A 21,569-nucleotide genomic window follows, 5' to 3' on the forward strand; every position below is an offset into this window, starting at 1 on the left:
GTGTTTGGACTTTTCCATCTGTTAATGAGCGTTACTTAATTAAAACATAAGCCTGTCTTTCATCTGTGGTTTCTATTTTTTTTGAGCTGGTGAATTGATCACACAGAAGGTGCTCTAAGTCACTTATTCATTTATATATTTGTCAACTGCATGAAGTGGCTGCTGATCCACTTTGCACAGGCTTATAAAGCACACTCAGTTATTACTCCCATTGTCTGAGAACTTGTTTTGGGGCAGATGGCTATAGTCTCTCCTATGCCAGAGTTGTGCTTGGTGCAAGAACAGGAGCTGCTCTAGTCTCAACACAGCTGCTGGGTTCCTCTAAATTGCACCACTGGTGTAGGGTTGTTAGAGATATGTTTCAGCATGCCCCTTCCTACCCTGATGCGTTCCTGTGCTGGGAAGACTGAGGGAGTGGGGAGAGAGGGGAAGGATGCGTTGGGTACAGGGCCCAGATCCGGCATGTTTATGCCAGCAGGGAGCTCCCTTCCAACAGGTGAATTCTCTCTGGGGTGTTTGTGAAAGTTATGGCTCCTTTGCACACCAGAGGAGTGCAAATCCCCATAACTGTGTGTAGAGAGTCTTGCCCAGACTTTGTAAATGAAAGACATCTAGAATGCAAAGTGTAGGCACTCAACACTGAAATCTAAAATAAATAAGAGGAAATGTGTTAATTTGTCAAAGTGCATCTAAGAAGCTACAGGTGTATTTTCACGCATATATACATTTTTCTTCACTGAGTAGATTCACTTTCAAATAGAAATAGGCTTGAGCTGTGAGGAGCTGATCAGCATTTGAAACTTTCTCCAAGCCAAATTCAATGTGCTTGCACTTCGAAGGCCTGGAAGAGTAGCCCTGAGGAAGACAACCAGGAGTAGCCTTTCCATCCCTACGAACTGCACTCCCTGTATCTTTCCAACCTGCTGCTGATTGATGCAGATGTGGCAGAGGATGCGTGGTCCTATGGTTGGGACTTGGGAAACCTGAATTAAATTCCTGCTGTTCCACAGACCTCCTGTGTGACCTTGGGCAAGTCACTTAGCTTCTTTGTGTTTTAGTTCACCATCTGAAAAATGAAGAGAACAGCTTTTCCCTACCTCACTGTGGTGGCATGAGGAGAAATGCAAAGATTAAGTGCTCAGATCGTATGGGCCATAGATGGATAATGCCTCTTGCCTTGCAGGACAATATTGAAATGCCTAGTGAAAACAACTAGGAGGAGATGTTAAACTGGCATTTTGACTTACTTTTATGTTCACATAATATTTCAGCCTAAGATTGGAGGCCACCCCTGGGATGTTGGTGGGTACTGAAGCCCTTGGCTGATCCCTAGTCTGTTCACCCCTTGCTGTGTTCTGCGAGCAATCTGTAACTTGACAAATGCTTCCTTCATTTTGGCAGCACAGCATCAGCTTCCTAATGACAACTGTTTGAACAGGAAGTGGATTCGTTTCATTCACCACTAAGCCACCACAAGAAGCTAGGTCTGTGCTTGTGCAAAGAAGAAAGGCACACCCATTTTTTTGGACTGGGCTGATTCTGAAAATCTTTAGTCACGTTGCACTAGACATAGGGTTATTGATGGAGGGCAGTTGAAGACGGAGGGTATATTGGGGACAGAGTGCAAACAAAAGACCCATTTCAAACTTGTTCCCATGTACGCATGTGACAAAGGTGGACGTTGGCTGCTAACACACACCTGGATCCCTCACTTTCTTCCATGGAAGTACCCACTGGAGGGGAAATGTGGATCGAGGATCTGTGAGATTCTCCTTGCAGTATTTTCCTGAGATGGTTCCTTTGTGGAGCACAAGGATGGGGTTCACCCCTCCCCGTGGCAGAATGGCCAGCTCTTTTTGCCTCCATAAGCTGTGGATCTGTGGACCTGCAGAATCTGAAGCCCTGTGCTTCCAAACTAGCTCTGGAGCCTCCTGGTCCTTTTTTCAACTCCGAGGCAGTACAACTCCATCACAGTAGTGCTGCCAAAGACTCCCCAGCTAGCAATCACCTCTGGGACCCTACCTTTAAGAAGGGGGGCCAGTGCAGAGGGGGCAAAGAAAATGTTACTAGAGCTGGGTGGATTTCTTTACATTAACAAATTTAATATTCAAAGAGGCACCGTTGGAGTGACCGAAACCTTATGAATTTGGCAAATCATTTCAGCCAAACCCCTCCCCCAAAATCCTTGCCTTATTTTTGGTTGAAACTGTTGATTTCAGCATATTCGAAACAAACTATTTCAGTGCAAAATGTCACTCTTAAATTGCCATTCAAAATTTTTGTTTCACCCCCAAACACTTTTTAATATTTGGTTTGTTGAGGGAAAAACTGAAAAAACCCCAGTTTGGTTCAAAGAAACCAAATTTTGGGTTTTTTTTGGTGGGGGAGAGTTAAATTTGGCCACTGGCCCCAAAACCCCCCAATTATTTGTTCAGCTCTGAATATTAATGCAGCCTCCATTGGACTTGCATTTGATAACTCTGAGTAACAGAACATCATTTTATTGCAAGGGGGGTAGAGACTTAAAACAAGAGAGAGGACAGTGTACATCTGACAAGGCAAGCACAATCCTCTTTCTGTAACTGTTTCACCAAGCCCTGTCAATGAATGTGTCTTGGTCTTGGCATGATTGTGGGGGGGAGGGATAACTCAGTGGTTTGAGCATTGGCCTCCTAAGCCCAGGGTTGTGAGTTCAATCCTTGAGGGGGCCATTTAGGGATCTGGGGCAAAAATTGGGGATTGGTCCTGCTTTGAGCAGCAGGTTGGACTAGATGACCTCCTGAGGTCCCTTCCAACCCTGATATTCTATGACCAGAAAGAAGATAATTGGGATTAAGCCAGAATATGAGTGGATGGGTGAGATTCTGTGGCCTGCATTGTGCAGGAGGTCAGACTAGATTATCATAATGGTTCCTTTTGACCTTAATATCGATGAATCTATAAGATTGGGCACTCAAAGAGTGTCTTCCCCTTGCCAGATCAGGACAATTCCTACAATAATCTAATCTGATTAGCTATCTTTAATTTAAGGTAAGGAATCTTTTATTTAAATGTGTATGATAGGTAGGGCTTTCAGGGTAATGACTTTCCAGGTATTGCTCTGCTTTGAATTGACCTAGCACTGCTTTTGGTGAAAGGAGATTATAATTTCCAAATATGACATAGGATCTGATCCTGTAGTTCTCAGACATGCATATTGTCTATTAGAATCAATGGAAGTTTTGTGTACAAGGACTATAAGGATAATCCCTATGAAAACATTTTAGTACAATAATCTAAAAAATAAGAAATGTGGGTAAATTTCCTGTAATAGCTTTCTTGCACATTTTATTTAATTAGTCACACTTTTATGAATGGCTTACATGCTGTATAATTTGGAAATGTTTGTTGTATAAAGGGAGAAGCTCTGGCTAGAGAAGAATCCTGCATGGCTCCACTGAAACCAGTATAATTCATTGAGGTATAGCGATAACAGCTGCCTTTAGGGACTCAGAAACTTTCTGCAGAGCCATGTTGCTCTTCCTTCATTACAAAGAATGAAAGTGGTTCTAGTACAGTACAAAGTTATGCATGCTACAGTATGTTTGTACCTCTGAGTGCATGATATCATGTTGGCTTCTGTACATTGTGTAGAGGAAAAGGATGTGAATACAATATGATCAGCTAAGACTCTCAGAATGGCTGGAATGCTATCATTGCCCCGTGTGGTTCATATTCTGTCATGCTGGTGGTACTGACAATAGATTACACTGCTGTGAACAAACTCCTGAGCATGCTCGGGGGGTGGGTGGGGTATAGCTGGTCACAGACCACAGAACAAGTCTGGAGTAATCATAGAATCATAGAATATCAGGATTGGAAGGGACCTCAGGAGGTCATCTAGTCCAACCCCCTGCTCAAAGCAGGACCAATCCCCAATTTTTGACCCAAATGGCCCCCTCAAGGATTGAACCCACAACCCTGGGTTTAGCAGGCCAATGCTCAAACCACTGAGCTATCTGTCATCATTTTGTCCCCTGCATAGGTGTTCCACAGTCTGATGTAAATTTTGTGGCTGGTCATAAGATGCATATTTTATTTTCCCAATGTGCAAAATGCAAACCCATACACTGTATCTAGCAAGAGGTCTGAGTTTTTCACATTTTAACAGCTTTTAAAAATAGGGTCACTTACTATTCTCACAGAATAAACCCCTGGGATGGTAACACATGTGACCTCCATGAGATAGCACTCGGAGAGTCAGAGACACATTGAAGGGGGTGGGAATAGACAGGTTCAGCAGGTAAAATGAAAGGATCCATAAAATCTGCTGGAAAGTCTACCCAGAACTATGAGAGTCCCATCCTCTCTGCACGCCACCTCCAGCCGCACAGCTCTGGTCCCTATACCTTTCCCCATCCTCTCAATGGGAATGATTGTAGGTGCAGAGGGGAGTTACTGCTGGCTGCACCAGTAATCACTCCCATGCAGATTTAATGTGCCCTCTGTATAGGGGAGGCATGCTACCCTTGGCCCTGGGGAACCTCCTTTCCTGACCCACAGAGCTCTAACCTAACTGATCGGGAGTGAGACTGCTGTAAGGGGGCTAATCCATGAAAGCCTCATTCAGGTTGGGGGCTTACCTGCCCAGTCTTGTTTCCCTCTACCACCATACTGGAGAGGAGCAAGTAGCCCATAGTTATGGGATGGAGAAAAGTGACGCAACACAAAGCAATTCAGTGAAAGGGACAAACCTGGAAAGCCATAATGTTAAACTAGATCTAGGGGTGATAGTGGATGGTTAATGAGAGATCAGCTTGCTGTGTAATATGCAAGCAAAACAGGCCAATATAATCTTGGTTTATATATTGTGTGCTAATACAACCAGTCATGGAAAAGGGGATGGTAATCCCTCTCCATATGGCTCTGCTGTGGCCACACATGGGGATATTAAATTCTATTCTGACACTTCATTACCAAAAAGAAAAGGAGTACTTGTGGCACCTTAGAGACTAACCAATTTATTTGAGCATAAGCTTTCGTGAGTAGCTCACGAAAGCTTATGCTCAAATAAATTGGTTAGTCTCTAAGGTGCCACAAGTACTCCTTTTCTTTTTGCAAATACAGACTAACACGGCTGCTACTCTGAAACCTTTCATTACCAGAAAGACACTGACAAATTAGAGGTAGTTCAGAGAAGAGCAAGCAAAGTTATTTGGGGAACAGAGGATTTGATTAATGGGGAAATATAGATAATTAGCTCTTTTAGTAGCTTAGCTGAAACTACTAAAGTGGGATAGGATAGCCAACAATACCCAAAGAGAGTAAACACTAATGAAAGAGAATAATGTACTTAGGCTGGTACCAGGGAGTACACACAGGAATCATAGGACAAAATTAGGAAAGGAAAAATCCAGTCTGAGTATCAGGAACAACTTTGTTCCATTGTGTGGGTCATTGAAAGATAGACTGGAAAAAGTACTGATAATTGTGTAATAGGGAACAAATTCAAATGAATGAAATATTCTGCATTAGCAGAATGGAGATGGACTAGAAGTACCATTTTCAAAAGTGAAAGTCAATGGGCGTTAGATGCCTAAATCACTTTGGTGTACCGTGTGCAACTTTCAAACACATCTAGTTTGAAAGTTAGACTATGCCTTGTACTTGCGACACATCTACCTGTCTTTTTGTCCACCATGATCAACGTAAAGTGGCTTCTACATGGTTTCTAATGCAGTGACCAAGGAACATGCACTGGTAATATTGGGGTAGGAAATTACTGCTCACAAACTAAAGAGCCCTTAAAGTCATTCTCTTCTCTTCCCCTCCCTCCCACCCTCTCACTCCTCAAACTGTGTGAGCGTGTGTGTGTGTGTGTGTGTGTGTGTGAGCGTGTGTGTGTGTGTATCCATATCCATACCCATATACAATTGGGTCTGAAAAAAATAGCTCTCAAGGACCAGACACTAAGTTAGTGTGACTGATATATACCAACTGAAGATCTTGTCTTTAATACGCACCTGTGCAGGGCAGTGTGTACACTTGTACTATTTAAAATAATTATAGGTCATTATTCCTGCAACATAGGGATTGTTTTTGTATATTTTAAGATACCAGGAACAAGGGGAAAGAATCTCCATAGTCACTATGTCCCCCAGTTCCACATGGCATCTTAACTTCTACTAAAACTGAGGCAATTTCATGTCCTTGAAAGGTGGCCGGGGGGGTGGGGAGTTGCCCTTCAGCATGCCCTAGCATTAATAAGAACAAAAGGGATGCTTGAGTTTGTTCATATAAGGACAGAAAATAAATAGTATTGAATATACTACAATGATGCTATCTTAAATAGCGGCACACTCGTGTTCCTAATACTGTATACTGTTTTGGGAAGCACGTGGAAAGAGATATTTGAGTTTCAATAGCCCAGAGAACGGCAAATAAGATATCTGGAGATATTGCCAGGCTTAAATATGATGGAAGGTTGCAAAAACCATTATTATGAAAGAAGAGCTAGAGGGGACTTAAAATGGGATTGAGCATCACTGGCCACCGGTGACATTGGGCCCCATTTGCCATGCTGCAGTGATTGCAAGATCACGTGGCCTCCCTTTCCTTAAGTATAGGAAGATATTTCACTTACTGCAAGTGCTTGGGGACACAGAGAGACAAATCTTTTAAATCCACTATTTGAGTCAAGGTAGGGCCTAGAGCAGTGGCGGGCAACCTGCGGGCCGCATGCAGCCCATCAGGGTTAGCTGATTGCAGGCCATGAGACATTTTGCGGACATTGACTGTCCGCAGGCATGGGTCCCTACAGCTCTCAGTTGCCACGATTCGCCGTTCCTGGCCAATGGGAGCTGCAGGAAGTGGCGCGAGCCACAGGGACATGCTGGCCACCGCTTCCCACGGCTCCCATTGGCCAGGAACGGTAAACCACGGCCACTGGGAGCTGCAGGTGGCTGTGCCTGTGGACGGTCAATGTAAACAAACTGTCTCATGGCCTGCCAGCGGATTACCCTGATGGGCTGCAGGTTGCCTACCAATGGCCTAGACGTAATAGTCAAGAACAGAGCCCTCTGGTGCTGTCAATATTTGAAGTGTATAAGAATAGGGTATTATCCCCTTGAAATTACTACTTCATATGTATATGTGCCAAAACCGGGACAAGCAAATGATTTGCCTGCAGTCTGTTAGTTGCAGGTTTTATGGAGGAGAGGATTTCTTTTTCCACATATAGCACTGCACAACGGGTCAGGTTCATTGCAGTTTTTCCTGCCTTCCTCTAAAGCAGTAGGACATGGCACTGAAGGATGTAATGATCTAGCATGGCAAACACAGCTTCCTATGTTCTTGTGTGGGTGAAAGAGGAAGATGAATGGGACCGGCTACCTGTGCTTAATTTGAAGATGTTTCAGTTCTAGATACACTTCTGTGTCGTGGGAGAGGCGATTCTGTGTAACTTGTTCAGGAAAGCAAGCCAAACCCCTGTTTTTGAAATCAATACCCCTTTGCTAGATGCCTCCTTCCAGACACGCAATTAATAGGGGGCAAGATATGCTTAGGATCTTTATGATAGCAGAATATCAGTTCTACATACTTTCAAGAAGCAAGCATTATGTCCTATTCAAATTACTTGAAATGCCAATCTGTCCTAGGCAGAAGGGACGCCTGAGAAAATAGTCACCCCATTTTTTAAATAATATGATTGAAGAGGTGGAGCATTTGAGTCATCAGTTGTGACACCGGACAGACCAGCCAACCTGTGTATGACCCATAACAATGTAACAGAAGGCATTACAATGGTAATTGAAAAGAAAAGGAGTACTTGTGGCACCTTAGAGACTAACCAATTTATTTGAGCATAAGCTTTAGGTGTGCGAAAGCTTATGCTCAAATAAATTGGTTAGTCTCTAAGGTGCCACAAGTACTCCTTTTCTTTTTGCAAATACAGACTAGCAGGGCTGTTACTCTGAAATGGTAATCAAGACAATCTACTTGTATGTGAATTTCAAAGAGCTGTACTAGACTAGCAATCAGCTCATTCATTTGTAATAATAGGAATCAAGAGTAGCCGCTAAGTGTATTGGTCTGTGTTTACCTATATCTTGTTAGAAGTTTAACAATGTAAGCGGATTATCTTGTCGATGCTAATTCCCTTTCATGTCTTATTTGCCTTAATTATGTATGCAACTGTGTCCAGTTAACCTTAAGATCAAAGATATAAGATACTGCAGGAAACTAATAATATTATCCACATTGTCTTTGGTTTAAATATCTCCGTTACAATGCATGGCTGGTTAATTGCCTTATGTGAATGAGTGTAACTAGTTTACCAGTGTATGCATAAGAAATAGAAGATTAGCTTCAAAGCAAAGACCTTGCTTTGAATACATTGTGTATTCTTCCTCCGGAGAAGGCCCTGCTGTGACAATATCTGTGAGGAAGCTTGTCAGCCTGCTAGAAGAACTAGAAGGAAGCCCTGGGCCTAATCTTTTTTCATCCCTAGTCTGCTTAAACTTTGAACAGAGAAAGTACAAGTTGTAAAACAGACATCTTTCAAATAATGATTTGGAATAACCTGGAAGATGCGTGGAAAGACTGGGACAGACTCTATATCTGGACTGCCTAAATTGATTCCAGAAAGACTTTTACAAATCAGCAGCCACACCATCTCTGCTATGAAACTGACCCAAGGACTTTACACACATTTGTATGTATATTGATCTTTTAACCATTTGCAACTCTTTTTTTCCTTTTATTATTCAAATCTTAGATTTAGCTATTAACGATTGGCGTGATTATTGGGTAAGATCTGAGACTCATATTGACCTGGGGATAAGTGTCCCGTCCTTTGGGATTGGTGAAACTCACCTGTGGTGAATCAGGTTTTCAATAACCCCTCACTATACTAGACTTGGCTGTCTAGATGGGAGTCAAGTGTGAAACGCTTAAAGGGGGCTGTATTTGGTTTCTTGTTAACCAACATGGTATTAGAGAAGTTATTTTATTACTGGCTTTGTGAATCTAATTACAGAATAAACCCGCAGTTTGAGGTATTGTCTGCCCTAATCCTTGGAGTCTGCCCTGAGTGTAGCATTCTCAGTGTGGCCCTTCCAGGCTGTCCGGTCACATCAGTGTTTTGAACACCATACTAATGTGAACTTGCCAAGTCTGACATCGGTGCAAAATTTGCAGACGCTTCTCCTATATGCTTCCCATACAGGGTCACAACATTATTTCATTTAGGAGATGCATTAAATAAATTGATAGATGTTTTGCCAGATAAAAATAATCTGCTACTCAATGATTTTAGCAAGAAGCTGTTATTTGCCATTTGGTTGCATCCCATGATTATATTGCATTTTGTGCTGAAATTATGATGTGAACACACTCAGTCTGACATGTGAAGCCCAGTTTTAAGCTGGGAATTATTTCTGGTTCTGATCTCACTTTAAGATACAAAAATTATCAAACAACATTAACCCCTTTGTGTGAAGCTTTTGCACGATGCCTATTAAAGTCCATTGGAGTCCTGGTAAAACTCAAAACTGTTCTGCAAATGTAACAGTAAAGGCATGTTTTAAACCCATAAATGTAAGGACGCTTAGATTGAAGGCTGAAGCAACACTTAATTATAGCAGTCGTGCCTAATGCTAATAGCAGGGCTAGGACTTTCCTTGTGTTTTATTATTTGACTCTTATAGATATTTTGAAATGTTGAATAACAAGCTGCTGATATTGACAAAATAATACCTTCAAATGCTGGTATTTTAATTTTTCTTCTTCTACTTTAAGACGCTTCTGTGTGATTTCTTCCTGAAGCTTTCTCTTGTCCTGGAAATTTAAAAAACCCACAAATTAATTTTAAAAATGACATGTCACTGCTTTGGTGCTTTAACTTGGACCTCCGAGGGGAATTCTCAAGTGATACAGCACCACCACAGCACCATCTTCCTTCCTATTTACAGCACAGAGGTCATGGCTAAGGGAAAGGGTTATGCCTGGAATGTCCCTACACCCAGGCAATTCTCACATGCTGGGATGACCTCTTGGAGCCACAGATAGCTGCCATAATATAAAATAAACTTGTGGCTGCTCTACCGGTCACCAGGAGACTACTGATTTGGCGCCCAGTGGCATAGATGCTGGGGGTGCTGCTGCACCCCCTGGCTTAAAGTGGTTTTCATCATATACAGTTTGGTTCAATGGCTCTCAGTACCCCCACTATAAAAATTGTTCCAGTACCACTTTCAGTGGCCTCCTGAATCAGGGGAGAACATACAATGGTGATAGATGACTTAATCCAACTCCCTTTGAAGTAAAAAGAAAGACTCCTATTGACTTCAGTAGGCATTGAATCAAGCACAGAGTAACTTGTACCATTACAAGCACCCCTAACGGGCCACTCTGCTGCCAGTCATTGCTTCCACAAAGTACTGCTATTAGATATAACAACTTTGGCACCTATTCATTTACATTAATGTGTGGTAGGGCAATAACTAACTCATGTCTCACCTGCTGTTCTATACAGTAACTGATGCACCATAGTAAAAACTGATGTAATGACTAGAGGTTATAAAAGACTGCATATAGGGGTCTCTGACGGGGTGTATGGGCCTCCCATGTCACTTAGGAAAAGGCTATGCCCCTCTACTGGGCAAAGAGGAAGACGTTTGGTTCTCAAAGACTACCTGAGCTGCCAAACCTGGTGGAAAGAGTAGTCAGGATGAGCCTAGCTGTTAGGAGGAGGAAGTGACAGCTGTGGAGAAAAGGGAAGTGGCATCTCCCAAAGGATTGCTCAGTCTCTTTTTGGAAGGGAGAGGAGCTGGTCTTTACTCCACTGTCTTGCCTGGAAATGCCTGATCCAAGCAAGAAAAGGAGTAAATAGGGGAAGAGAAGCCTTCCTTGGTGCAAGGCAATCCTTTTATATTTTGATCATTTATGAACATTTTGGGATAGGGGTGGGGAGATGCTGCCCTGTTTTGGCATTACAGTTAGGGGCCATGACTAAGGAAACTGCCCTGCAGTGATGGTTTATTTTCCCCCTTATGATTGAGATGGAACATGTGTGTTTGATTGATGTTGGACCTGCCTTAATGGAGATGTAGCCTCAAGACACAGGAATTGCTAGTGTGCTATCAGAGAAGCCCTTCATTTGCTTTTGAAAGTCAGCCACTTCTCGTGTGAAGGCTGTCAACTGTGTGACCCTTGGTAGGAACAGTACCTGTCTGGGGGAGACAGCAAGTGATAAACACCTAATCAATTGGAAGTACACGGGGAGGAATGTAGCTTGGCAGAGTATGATTGCCTCATGTTGGAATGTAGTAAGTGAATTGGCATTGACACACTTTCTCTTCTGAAAAGTGTCAAATGACAAGTGGACATAACTTCTGTTTTCCATCTCCCTGAAAGGTGCTACTGACCTACCTCTGCGATACAAGATACAACTTTTAAAGGTGAGTTTAGATTTGGAATATAGCTTGACACAGTCCCTATAACATTTATCCATCAAAGATTCTTTGTTCTTCTGTAACTCATTTGCCTAACTACCAATGGATTTAAGATATTTGTGGGTGGTGTTTGTCAGCAGCATCTATTATAAAATATGCTTTGGCTAAGAACTGCTATCATAGATTTCTTACTGTTCCGTTTATTCTGATTTCAAGAATATGCCATCTCTGAACTTCACAGCTTTCTTTAATACAGAACTTTCCTAATATCACTGTATAAGTGTTCCTGAATTAATCCAATCATTAGATGAACAGGTCACTAAGTCAGCCTGCATTTACAGAATAGGATACAGAAAGCTTCTCAGTCATTAGGAAAGTTACTTAACACAGTCCTGAAATCTCACAACATAACCCTCTCAACAAAAATAAAACTTTATAATTCTTTTGTGCTCACATCTCTTCTCTACGGCTGTGAGACCTGGACACCATACAAATGGCATATCAAACACCTAGAGGACTTTCATATGCAATCTCTGCTCATCATTATGGGGATCTGCTGGCAGGACAAAATTATCAACCTGGAGGTTCTCCAAAAGTCAAATGCCATAAGCATCTAGGCCATGCTGAGAAAAGCCCAATTACGCTGGGTTGGACACCTCATTAGGATGCCTGAATATCGACTCCCCAGAAAAATTTTCTATGGAGAATTGGCACAAGGACACTGGACTCAAGGCTGCCCCAGAAAGTACTACAAGGACAGCATCAAGAACAGCATACACTTTGGTGCAATAAAACTGGATGATCTTGAGAAGGCTGCATTAAATAGATCAGCACACAACACTCAGAGCTTTCCAAGCCTTTGAAGAGGACATCAATAATAGATTATTAGCTGCAAGGTAAAAGCATCATACTACTGCTATAAGAAAAGGAGTACTTGTGGCACCTTAGAGACTAACCAATTTATCTGAGCATAAGCTTTCGTGAGCTACAGCTCACTTCATTGGATGCATCCGATGAAGTGAGCTGTAGCTCACGAAAGCTTATGCTCAGATAAATTGGTTAGTCTCTAAGGTGCCACAAGTACTCCTTTTCTTTTTGCGAATACAGACTACCACGGCTGCTACTCTGAAACCTGTTACTACTGCTATAGTTACCAAGGTGCTCACCGATGACTTTGTCTGCCCAATCTGCTCATGAGCATGCGCATCATGCTTTGGACTTCAGAGTCACTCCAGGCTCTCTCTTTTTGTGGATTCTGAAAACGTCATCATTGAACTGACTGACTACACACATTTTCAGGCTGGTCCATTTTCTAAGGAACGTGTTTTCTTGATAGTCACACTTTAAGCCAGAGAATGCACCCAGCTTAAGTTTATGCTAAAATATACCAGTGCTAACTTTGGTACAAATAGTAAATTATGAAAGATGCCCTGGGAGTCCACATACTCACTTAAAAAAAAATCTTATTTTAGCATTAAGAGGTCAAAGTAAACAATCAGGCAGCAAATACACTTTCAAAATGACAAAAATCCTGCGATAACAATAATTTCCTCTTGAACCATTTTTCTGTACTGTATCCAAACTAACACAGTAGTTAGTTACAGAGTAGTGTATAAGAATACTATACAAAAAGGCAATCCTAAAGGGATAAAAGTAGAATAAAGAAACAAACAACAAAAAAAAAACCAATCCAACTGAAAATGAGATCAATGTACAACATTAAAAGAAGGAATCATTTTTTTTTTAAGCGAACTCCTCGCACATTTATTTTACTTTACCCCCATGTTTCCTCCTATGCTCTGCTTCATCTTCAGGTTTTGTACTTGCATCCTTCATAATATCTGTGGCTTTTGCTAACACCTCCCTAAGTAACTACCCATTAACTAAGTAAAGTAAAAAAAATTTTTGGTGCTGTATGGACAGCACTTCGTCTGAAATTGATTGTTGAACACAGTGGGCCAAATTCCACACACAGTCTGAGTACATGTGCAGCCTGCTAGTCATGAAAGGATTTAAAGCAGGTTGGGGCATTCCCTAAGCTGCACTTTGCTGTGCATTGTCTAGATCTTACTGCTGTCTGTACAGGGTCTGCACAGCGGTTTGAACATTTTAAATAACTGAATGAATGTTAGGTTTCAGAGTAGCAGCCATGTTAGTCTGTATCCGTAAAAAGAAAAGGAGTACTTGTGGCACCTTAAAGACTAACACATTTATTAGAGCATAAGTTTTCGTGAGCTACAGCTCACTTCATCGAATGTATACAGTGGGAAATTTTCTCACTTCATCGAATGTATACAGTGGGAAATTTTCCCACTGCATGTATCCGATGAAGTGAGCTGTAGCTCACGAAAGCTTATGCTCAGATAAATGTGTTAGTCTCTAAGGTGCCACAAGTACTCCTTTATTTTATTTTTTTTTTGAATGAATGTTAAGTATTAGTCAGCTGGGTATGGACACTCCTTGAAGATGAGGCTTACAGGCAAGACTCCTCTTAGCACTCTTCATAATGGGGAGAGAGAGCTGCCCTGTTTGTGTGAGGGTGAAGAGGCACCTACGCCCCTTTCTCTCATCCATATACCAAAGTGGGACATGGCCCAGTGCCTTAATTTTTTACTCCCATTGTAGTCTATGGGAGTCTTGCCTAACTAAATACTCAGGGTCACCTTAGGCCCTTCAAAATTCATGTGCGGAGGGGAGGAATCTGTGCAAACCCTGTGGGAGGGGAAGGGAAGAGACAGCAGTCTCACATCATGGATCTTCCAATTTCTAATCCAGGCTAACTGTATATGGTTTTGTGGTTCCACTGCTTGTGAATGTGTATCTTTGGTAGGGTGGAGCCAATGTTTAGCACTCTCCACCAGAGCTGGAGAAGTATACTTCATAAGAAAATACAGACCTATCAACGTTATCTGACACAGAAGTCCTAATGCACCCATAGTCTTTCATTCCCAGCAGTTCCATCTTCTTCTCCTGTCTGTGAGGTCCCCCAGCAGAGGGTCCGTATTGTTAGAGCTATCAGAACAGCAAACCAGCCAGCCTGTGCACCTTTGCTTTTACAAGGATTCCTGGGAGTGCTTGTTGTTCATCCAAGTAGACAATAGCCTTTTAAGGACACACCCTCATCTCTTCTGCAGGGAGGGAAATGTCACCCTAATGGGATGAGGCCAAGGAAACACTGTGATCTAGAACTGTTCCCAAGTACTTCCACTACTGCTTTTCATAGAACCATAGAATATCAGGGTTGGAAGGGACCTCAGGAGGTCATCTAGTCCAACCCCCTGCTCACAGCAGGACCAATCCCCAATTAAATCATCCCAGCCAGGGCTTTGTCAAGCCTGAACTTAAAACTTCTAAGGAAGGAGATTCTACCACCTCCCTAGGTAACGCATTCCAGTATTTCACCACCCTCCTAGTGAAAAAGTTTTTCCTAATATCCAACCTAAACCTCCCCCACTGCAACTTGAGACTATTACTCCTTGTCCTGTCCTCTTCTACCACTGAGAATAGTCTAGAACTATCCTCTCTGGAACCACCTCTCAGGTAGTTGAAAGCAGCTATCAAATCCCCCCTCATTCTTCTCTTCTGCAGACTAAACAATCCCAGTTCCCTCAGCCTCTCCTCATAAGTCATGTGTTCCATACCCCTAATCATTTTTGTTGCCCTTCACTGGACTCTCTCCAATTTATCCACATCCTTCTTGTAGTGTGGGGCCCAAAACTGGACACAGTACTCCAGATGAGGCCTCACCAATGTCGAATAGAGGGGAACGATCACGTCCCTCGATCTGCTTGCTATGCCCCTACTTATACATCCCAAAATGCCATTGGCCTTCTTGGCAACAAGGGCACACTGCTGACTCATATCCAGCTTCTCGTCCACTGTCACTCCTAGGTCCTTTTCCGCAGAACTGCTGCCTAGCCATTCGGTCCCTAGTCCGTAGCTGTGCATTGGGTTCTTCCGTCCTAAGTGCAGGACCCTGCACTTATCCTTATTGAACCTCATCAGATTTCTTTTGGCCCAATCCTCCAATTTGTCTAGGTCCCTCTGTATTCTATCCCTGCCCTCCTGCGTATCTACCACTCCTCCCAGTTTAGTATCCTCCGCAAATTTGCTGAGAGTGCAATCCACACCATCCTCCAGATCATTTATGAAGATATTGAACAAAACCGGCCGCAGGACTGACCCCTGGGGCACTCCACTTGACACCGGCTGCCAACTAGACATGGAGCCATTGATCACTACCCATTGAGCCCGACAATCTAGCCAACTTTCTACCCACCTTATAGTGCATTCATCCAGCCCATACTTCTTTAACTTGCTGACAAGAATACTGTGGGAGACCATGTCAAAAGCTTTGCTAAAGTCAAGAAACAGTACATCCACTGCTTTCCCTTCATCCACAGAACCAGTAATCTCATCACAGAAGGCGATTAGATTAATCAGGCATGACCTTCCCTTGGTGAATCCATGCTGACTCTTCCTGATCACTTTCCTCTCATGTAAGTGCTTCAGGATTGAGTCTTTGAGGACCTGCTCCATGATTTTTCTGGGGACTGAAGTGAGGCTGACTGGCCTGTAGTTCCCAGGATCCTCCTTCTTCCCTTTTTTAAAGATTGGCACTACATTAGCCTTTTTCCAGTCATCCGGGACTTCCCCCGTTCGCCACGAGTTTTCAAAGATAATGGCCAATGGCTCTGCAATCACAGCCGCCAATTCCTTTAGCACTCTCGGATGCAACTGGTCCGGCCCCATGGATTTGTGCACGTCCAGCTTTTCTAAATAGTCCCTAACCACCTCTTTCTCCACAGAGGGCTGGCCATCTACTCCCCATGTTGTGATGCCCAGCGCAGCAGTCTGGGAGCTGTCCTTGTTAGTGAAGATAGAGGCAAAAAAAGCATTGAGCACATTAGCTTTTTCCACATCCTCTGTCAGTAGGTTGCCTCCCTCATTCAGTAAGGGGCCCACACTTTCCTTGGCTTTCTTCTTGTTGCCAACATGCCTGAAGAAACCCTTCTTGTTACTCTTGACATCTCTTGCTAGCTGCAGCTCCAGGTGCAATTTGGCCCTCCTGATTTCATTCCTACATACCCGAGCAATATTTTTATACTCTTCCCTGGTCATATGTCCAACCTTCGACTTCTTGTAAGCTTCTTTTTTATGTTTAAGATCCGCTAGGATTTCACCGTTAAGCCAAGCTGGTCGCCTGCCATATTTACTATTCTTTCAACACATAACCTGTAACCTCAACAGGGATTCCTTGAAATACAGCCAGCTCTCCTGGACTCCTTTCCCCTTCATGTTAGTCCCCCAGGGGATCCTACCCATCCGTTCCCTGAGGGAGTCGAAATCTGCTTTCCTGAAGTCCAGAGTCCGTATCCTGCTGCTTACCTTTCTTCCCTGTGTCAGGATCCTGAACTCAACCAACTCATGGTCACTGCCTCCCAGATTCCCATCCACTTTTGCTTCCCCCACTAATTCTTCCCTGTTTGTGAGCAGCAGGTCAAGAAAAGCTCCCCCGCAGTTGGCTCCTCTAGCTCTTGCACCAGGAAATTGTCCCCTACGCTTTCCAAAAACTTCCTGGATTGTCTATGCACTGCTGTATTGCTCTCCCAGCAGATATCAGGAAAATTAAAGTCACCCATGAGAACCAGGGCGTGCGATCTAGTAGCTTCTGCGAGTTGCCGGAAGAAAGCCTCATCCACCTCATCCCCCTGGTCCGGTGGTCTATAGCAGACTCCCACCACTACATCACTCTTGTTGCTCACACTTCTAAACTTAATCCAGAGACACTCAGGTTTTCCTGCAGTTTCGTACCGGAGCTCTGAGCAGTCATACTGCTCCCTTACATACAGTGCTACTCCCCCACCTTTTCTGCCCTGCCTGTCCTTCCTGAACAGTTTATAACCATCCATGACAGTACTCCAGTCATGTGAGTTATCCCACCAAGTCTCTGTTATTCCAATCACGTCATAATTCCTTGACATCACCAGGACCTTTTCCCATGGAAGGGAGGACTTAGCCCTGGTTTTTGTCTTAGTTTGAGTTTGCTATGGCAAATATTACAGATTCTACAGTTAGGGGAAAGTATTTGCTTCAGGCAGCAAGTGCAATATATAAGAACCTGGCTAAAACCCCAAGCCTGACTCCCCATGCCTTATAATAGGCAGCAGAGGATATAGGAAGCGGTCACAAGTCTTTAAAAACTGCTTCTCAAGTGTTTGTGTGGAGAGAGAAAAGTGCAACCCCTTCCAGCTATTCCATCTGATAACCCTCTAAAAAACTTCTCAGCTTTGAGGCTGTGCACTGAAAACCAGGTTGCAGCTTGAGCCTGGTCTAGACCCCATTAAAATTAATGAAAACGCATCCAAAGATCTTAGGGGGGAATTGATCAGGCCTTAAATGAATATGCTGTTTGCTGTGCTTCCACCTAGTGTCTAGTAGATGGGTGGTGTTTTAAGATGCAACAAGTAAAAACAAACTCCAGTTCAACTCTTTATCAGTATTTCCATCGAGGATCCTTCATGTTTATCCATGATGTGCTTAGTGCTGGTCAGGTTTTTTAATGCCATTGGCTATTTATCCAGGCTATATAATCTTTGTCAGCTAATTGCAAGATCATGTAATACTAACCCACCATATGGAGAGAGCGAGAGCGTGTGTGTGTGTGTGTGGGGGGGACCTTGAAAATAAAGGCACTGGCTTAAAGGTTGCCTGTAATTAATCAAATCTGAACTATCCTACTACAGATTTTCTTTTCTTTTTTCTCACCCAGAGCTGAAGTCTGCCCCAATTTAACCCTTCTCTAATCTAATTGATTTTGTTGGGGGTTAAATCAGGGTCCTGTAGATTTGAGTGACTTTTTTTTGTTACATTAACTTTCGCCATCTATGCTCCTTGTTTTAAAGAGATCAAAAAGTCCCTTCCCCCCCCCCCCCCCCCAAAAAAAAAAAAGTTCAGACTTTCAAAGCAGAATTCTGTTTAGAGCAGGAATGAAGGTGTCTTCTACAGTCTTTGGCATACATTACATTCTTTATAAATATCCCTCAATCTGTTGTTCTACAGAAAGCTGATAGCTTAGAATTCAGTCAGCCCATGCTCTTCCTTCTGACTTTTATAACTTAAGCTTTAACATTTGCAGAAATTAGAAATCCTGCAGTGTTACTTTTTGCCTGTGAAATATGGTAATTTATCAGTTGCAGAGCTTCTAGCTCAAGAAGACCTGCTTTTTGACCTGGCGTCCTTCAAACACACACACACTCTGATATGAAGATAGCATTATGTATGTATGTATGATATGAGGTATAATAATGACTTCAGTGCACTGGCTTTAGTCTTCAAACCTATTAAACCATAATAAAATTTACTGTATCACAGCGTATAACCTACAAAGAAAAATAAAGGAAAAGTAACCATTTCAAGCAGAAATAGATGCCTTTTCTTGTTCCTTTATGGAACAAATGATTCTTCAGAAAACATACAGTACTGCATTAATACATTGCTTTTTCGAAGACTATCCTCATGAGTTATAACTGTAAGCACTTACTGTTATGGCCTGGAATCTTTCCTTCAGCAGTTCAGCTTCTTCCATTCTGGAAATTAAAAACAGACAAGCGGTGAAGGGAGAAGAAATGATACCACAGGCAAAGAGCCACCTGTGAGGGTTTCAAGAAAAGCGGGGTGGTTTGTGATCCAATTCCACAGCAGAGAGAAGGGAGAATGCCTGACTTATCCGACGAGTCTCTGAACAGATGAGCAGATCAGCCGAGGCAGACCACATGTAATGAGGGTGCGGTGGGGAGGCAGCCGTGGAGAATGCTGGCATGAGCTGACAGACAAGTTTGAACAGTGGAGCACAAGCCCTTTTCCTTCAGAAGCTGCCAACTCTTTGTTTTAATGTGCACAGTTAGCTGGCCATAGTTTCTTTAACTATTTCATGTCCAAAGCACAATTTCCAGGAACATGGCACAAATGCACTCAGACACATGCCACTTTTCCTCATATGTATGTCTTTAATGAAAAAAGTTTAAAGCAATATGCTGCGGACTTGAGAGCACCAATAATTGTACATAGTAAAGGAGTCAGATTCTCAGAGGCTTCAACAACCTGGATAAGAACTACAGGGTCAGACTCTCTACTTGAACATTACTAGTATGCCTTTTGCAATTCTACTGCTTGTGTTCTAACAGAGCTCTCATAGTGGGTGGCTATTCAGCTGACTGGAATGAGATGTGTATATCTGTCATGTGCTTTGGAACTTGGTATTATGCTGCTTAAGGGATGGTGTACATTTTCACCTTTCTGGTTACATGAGTGGGAGCGAGCCTTCTAAATCACACAAGGAAACCTGCAGAATGGGTGGAACTGCCTCAAATAAAATCCACTCACTGAAAAAATCCCAGCACATGTGTAAAAGCTGAAGCTGGGTATACATAAGATGGAACTTGAGTCTGGAAGCGCTTCAGACCTCAGCAGTGTAACTGTAATCTCTGCAAATACGGTGTATGCAGGGATCTGTCGGTGTCTCCACTCTTTTTACACTTAATGCACAGACACTAAATAGACTGTGATTCAAATCATGGGATTACTTCACATGTAATGAGTTAGTGCAAGGAAATGACTTTCACCTATGCTAAGGAGAGATGGATGAGACTATTTGCCTGTTGCTCTAACCTCTCATGCTGTGAATGGTAGGTGTGTATGTTTTTATGCCCCCCTGTGCCAGGGTTGATAGCCATAGGCAAGGCAGAGCACCAAACCTGCCTCAGTGCCACTGATCGTCTCTCTTTACAGATGTAAAAACGTCCAGCAAGTACCTTGGTATTTCACTATCTTTCCCTCCCTCCATGTTCCATTCTGAGTCATCACCACCAGTACCTTGCTCCAAGCCGCTTCCAATCCTACCCCCTTTGTCTCAGGCTGCTGAGTTAACACTTTTTATTCCCCTGGCTGGGTCCAAAAGCTGCCCACCTACATAACTAGCAGTACATCACCATAATGGGTATAGACCAGCTCCTCACAAATGCTGAGATGTAACAGAATTGACAACTTACAAGTGATCTATCCAGTGAGTGAATCTTCCCTCGACAGATCCTGCTATGATTCAATATTTAATGGCATATCCCATATTTATGCTATGCCATCATTTGCCCATGCATCTAAGCAGTACGCTTCCCTTCAGGCAGAGATTAGGGATGCATTAATGTCTTCAAGATCCACCTTGAACTCTTGTTCAAAACTTGAAATTAACCCATGTTCATTGTGTGATGAGAGAACTAATTTGTTTCACTATTAACATGTTCTGCTCTTCCTGGTTTGGGTCAGCACCTAAAATTAAAAATACCACAAGAAAAGCGAAGTTTGCTGTTCAAAGCCTGAAGTACCGAGCTATCAGAAGAGCCTGATTGTGCAAGTGTGGTAGCCCATGGAAGTTTGGATATGTCCAGATAAACATTCCCTTATGGATTTAAAAGAAAACAACTTTTTAACTATACCCATAGAATTTAATAATATCCCTGTTATAGAGTCCTATAGTGAGACAATTATTTTCTGTAACATGATATACTTCTATAGAACCTATTACTTTTTCATAGACTCCTACTTGTTTCATCCTTATTAAAATCTATAAATGATCAGAGATCCCTTCTGGCCTAATGAATCTATAGGAATTGTCTTAAGTTTTGGATACTTACTTGAGCTTTAGAACCTAACCTATTCCTAAAGGAGATGAATGCTAATGACCAAAATAAAGAAGCAGGTTTGGGGCCAAATTCTGCTCTGTCATCGGTGGAATTCCATGGATGTAAAACCAGTATGGGTTCAAACTTGAGTCCAAATAGCCCCTTGAATTCAATTATCTTGCACCTCTTGTAATCATTCACACCTATGGAAAGAATGTACAAAATGCTACCATTCTGAACTGGTTTGGTAACACTCACTCTGGAGAGGTGTAAATGACTACACAAGGTGCAAGGCATTGGAGAACTAGGCCCAGTGGAGCCCCAAAATAGTAATTACATCTGGGCAGACAACTTGTGTGTGCAGTGATTCAGCTAGATGTGTGTAGTAATTCAGCTCAAGACAAAGATTTTAATGTTTCTAAATCTATAAGCAATCTTTTTCTGGAGAAGGAGTAGCTCT

The 21,569-nt window shown here is 42.7% G+C and overlaps 1 protein-coding gene across 1 annotated transcript in view; it reads right to left on the reverse strand.

Moving 5' to 3' along the window:
- The window catches only part of PALMD (palmdelphin), a 39,673-nt gene extending 20,455 nt beyond the window's left edge, over nucleotides 1-19,218 (reverse strand). The window contains exons 1-3 of the mRNA XM_073356947.1: nucleotides 19,158-19,218; nucleotides 18,976-19,021; nucleotides 9,736-9,816 (exon numbers count right to left, since the gene is read on the reverse strand). Coding sequence (XP_073213048.1) covers nucleotides 9,736-9,816; nucleotides 18,976-19,020 — 126 coding nt within the window. The 5' untranslated portion in view covers nucleotide 19,021; nucleotides 19,158-19,218. The remainder of the gene's footprint in view (nucleotides 1-9,735; nucleotides 9,817-18,975; nucleotides 19,022-19,157) is intronic.
- Nucleotides 19,219-21,569: the final 2,351 nt, after the last annotated feature.

The sequence above is a fragment of the Lepidochelys kempii genome, chromosome 8, assembly GCF_965140265.1.
Source record: "Lepidochelys kempii isolate rLepKem1 chromosome 8, rLepKem1.hap2, whole genome shotgun sequence".
Classification (NCBI taxonomy): domain Eukaryota; kingdom Metazoa; phylum Chordata; order Testudines; family Cheloniidae; genus Lepidochelys; species Lepidochelys kempii.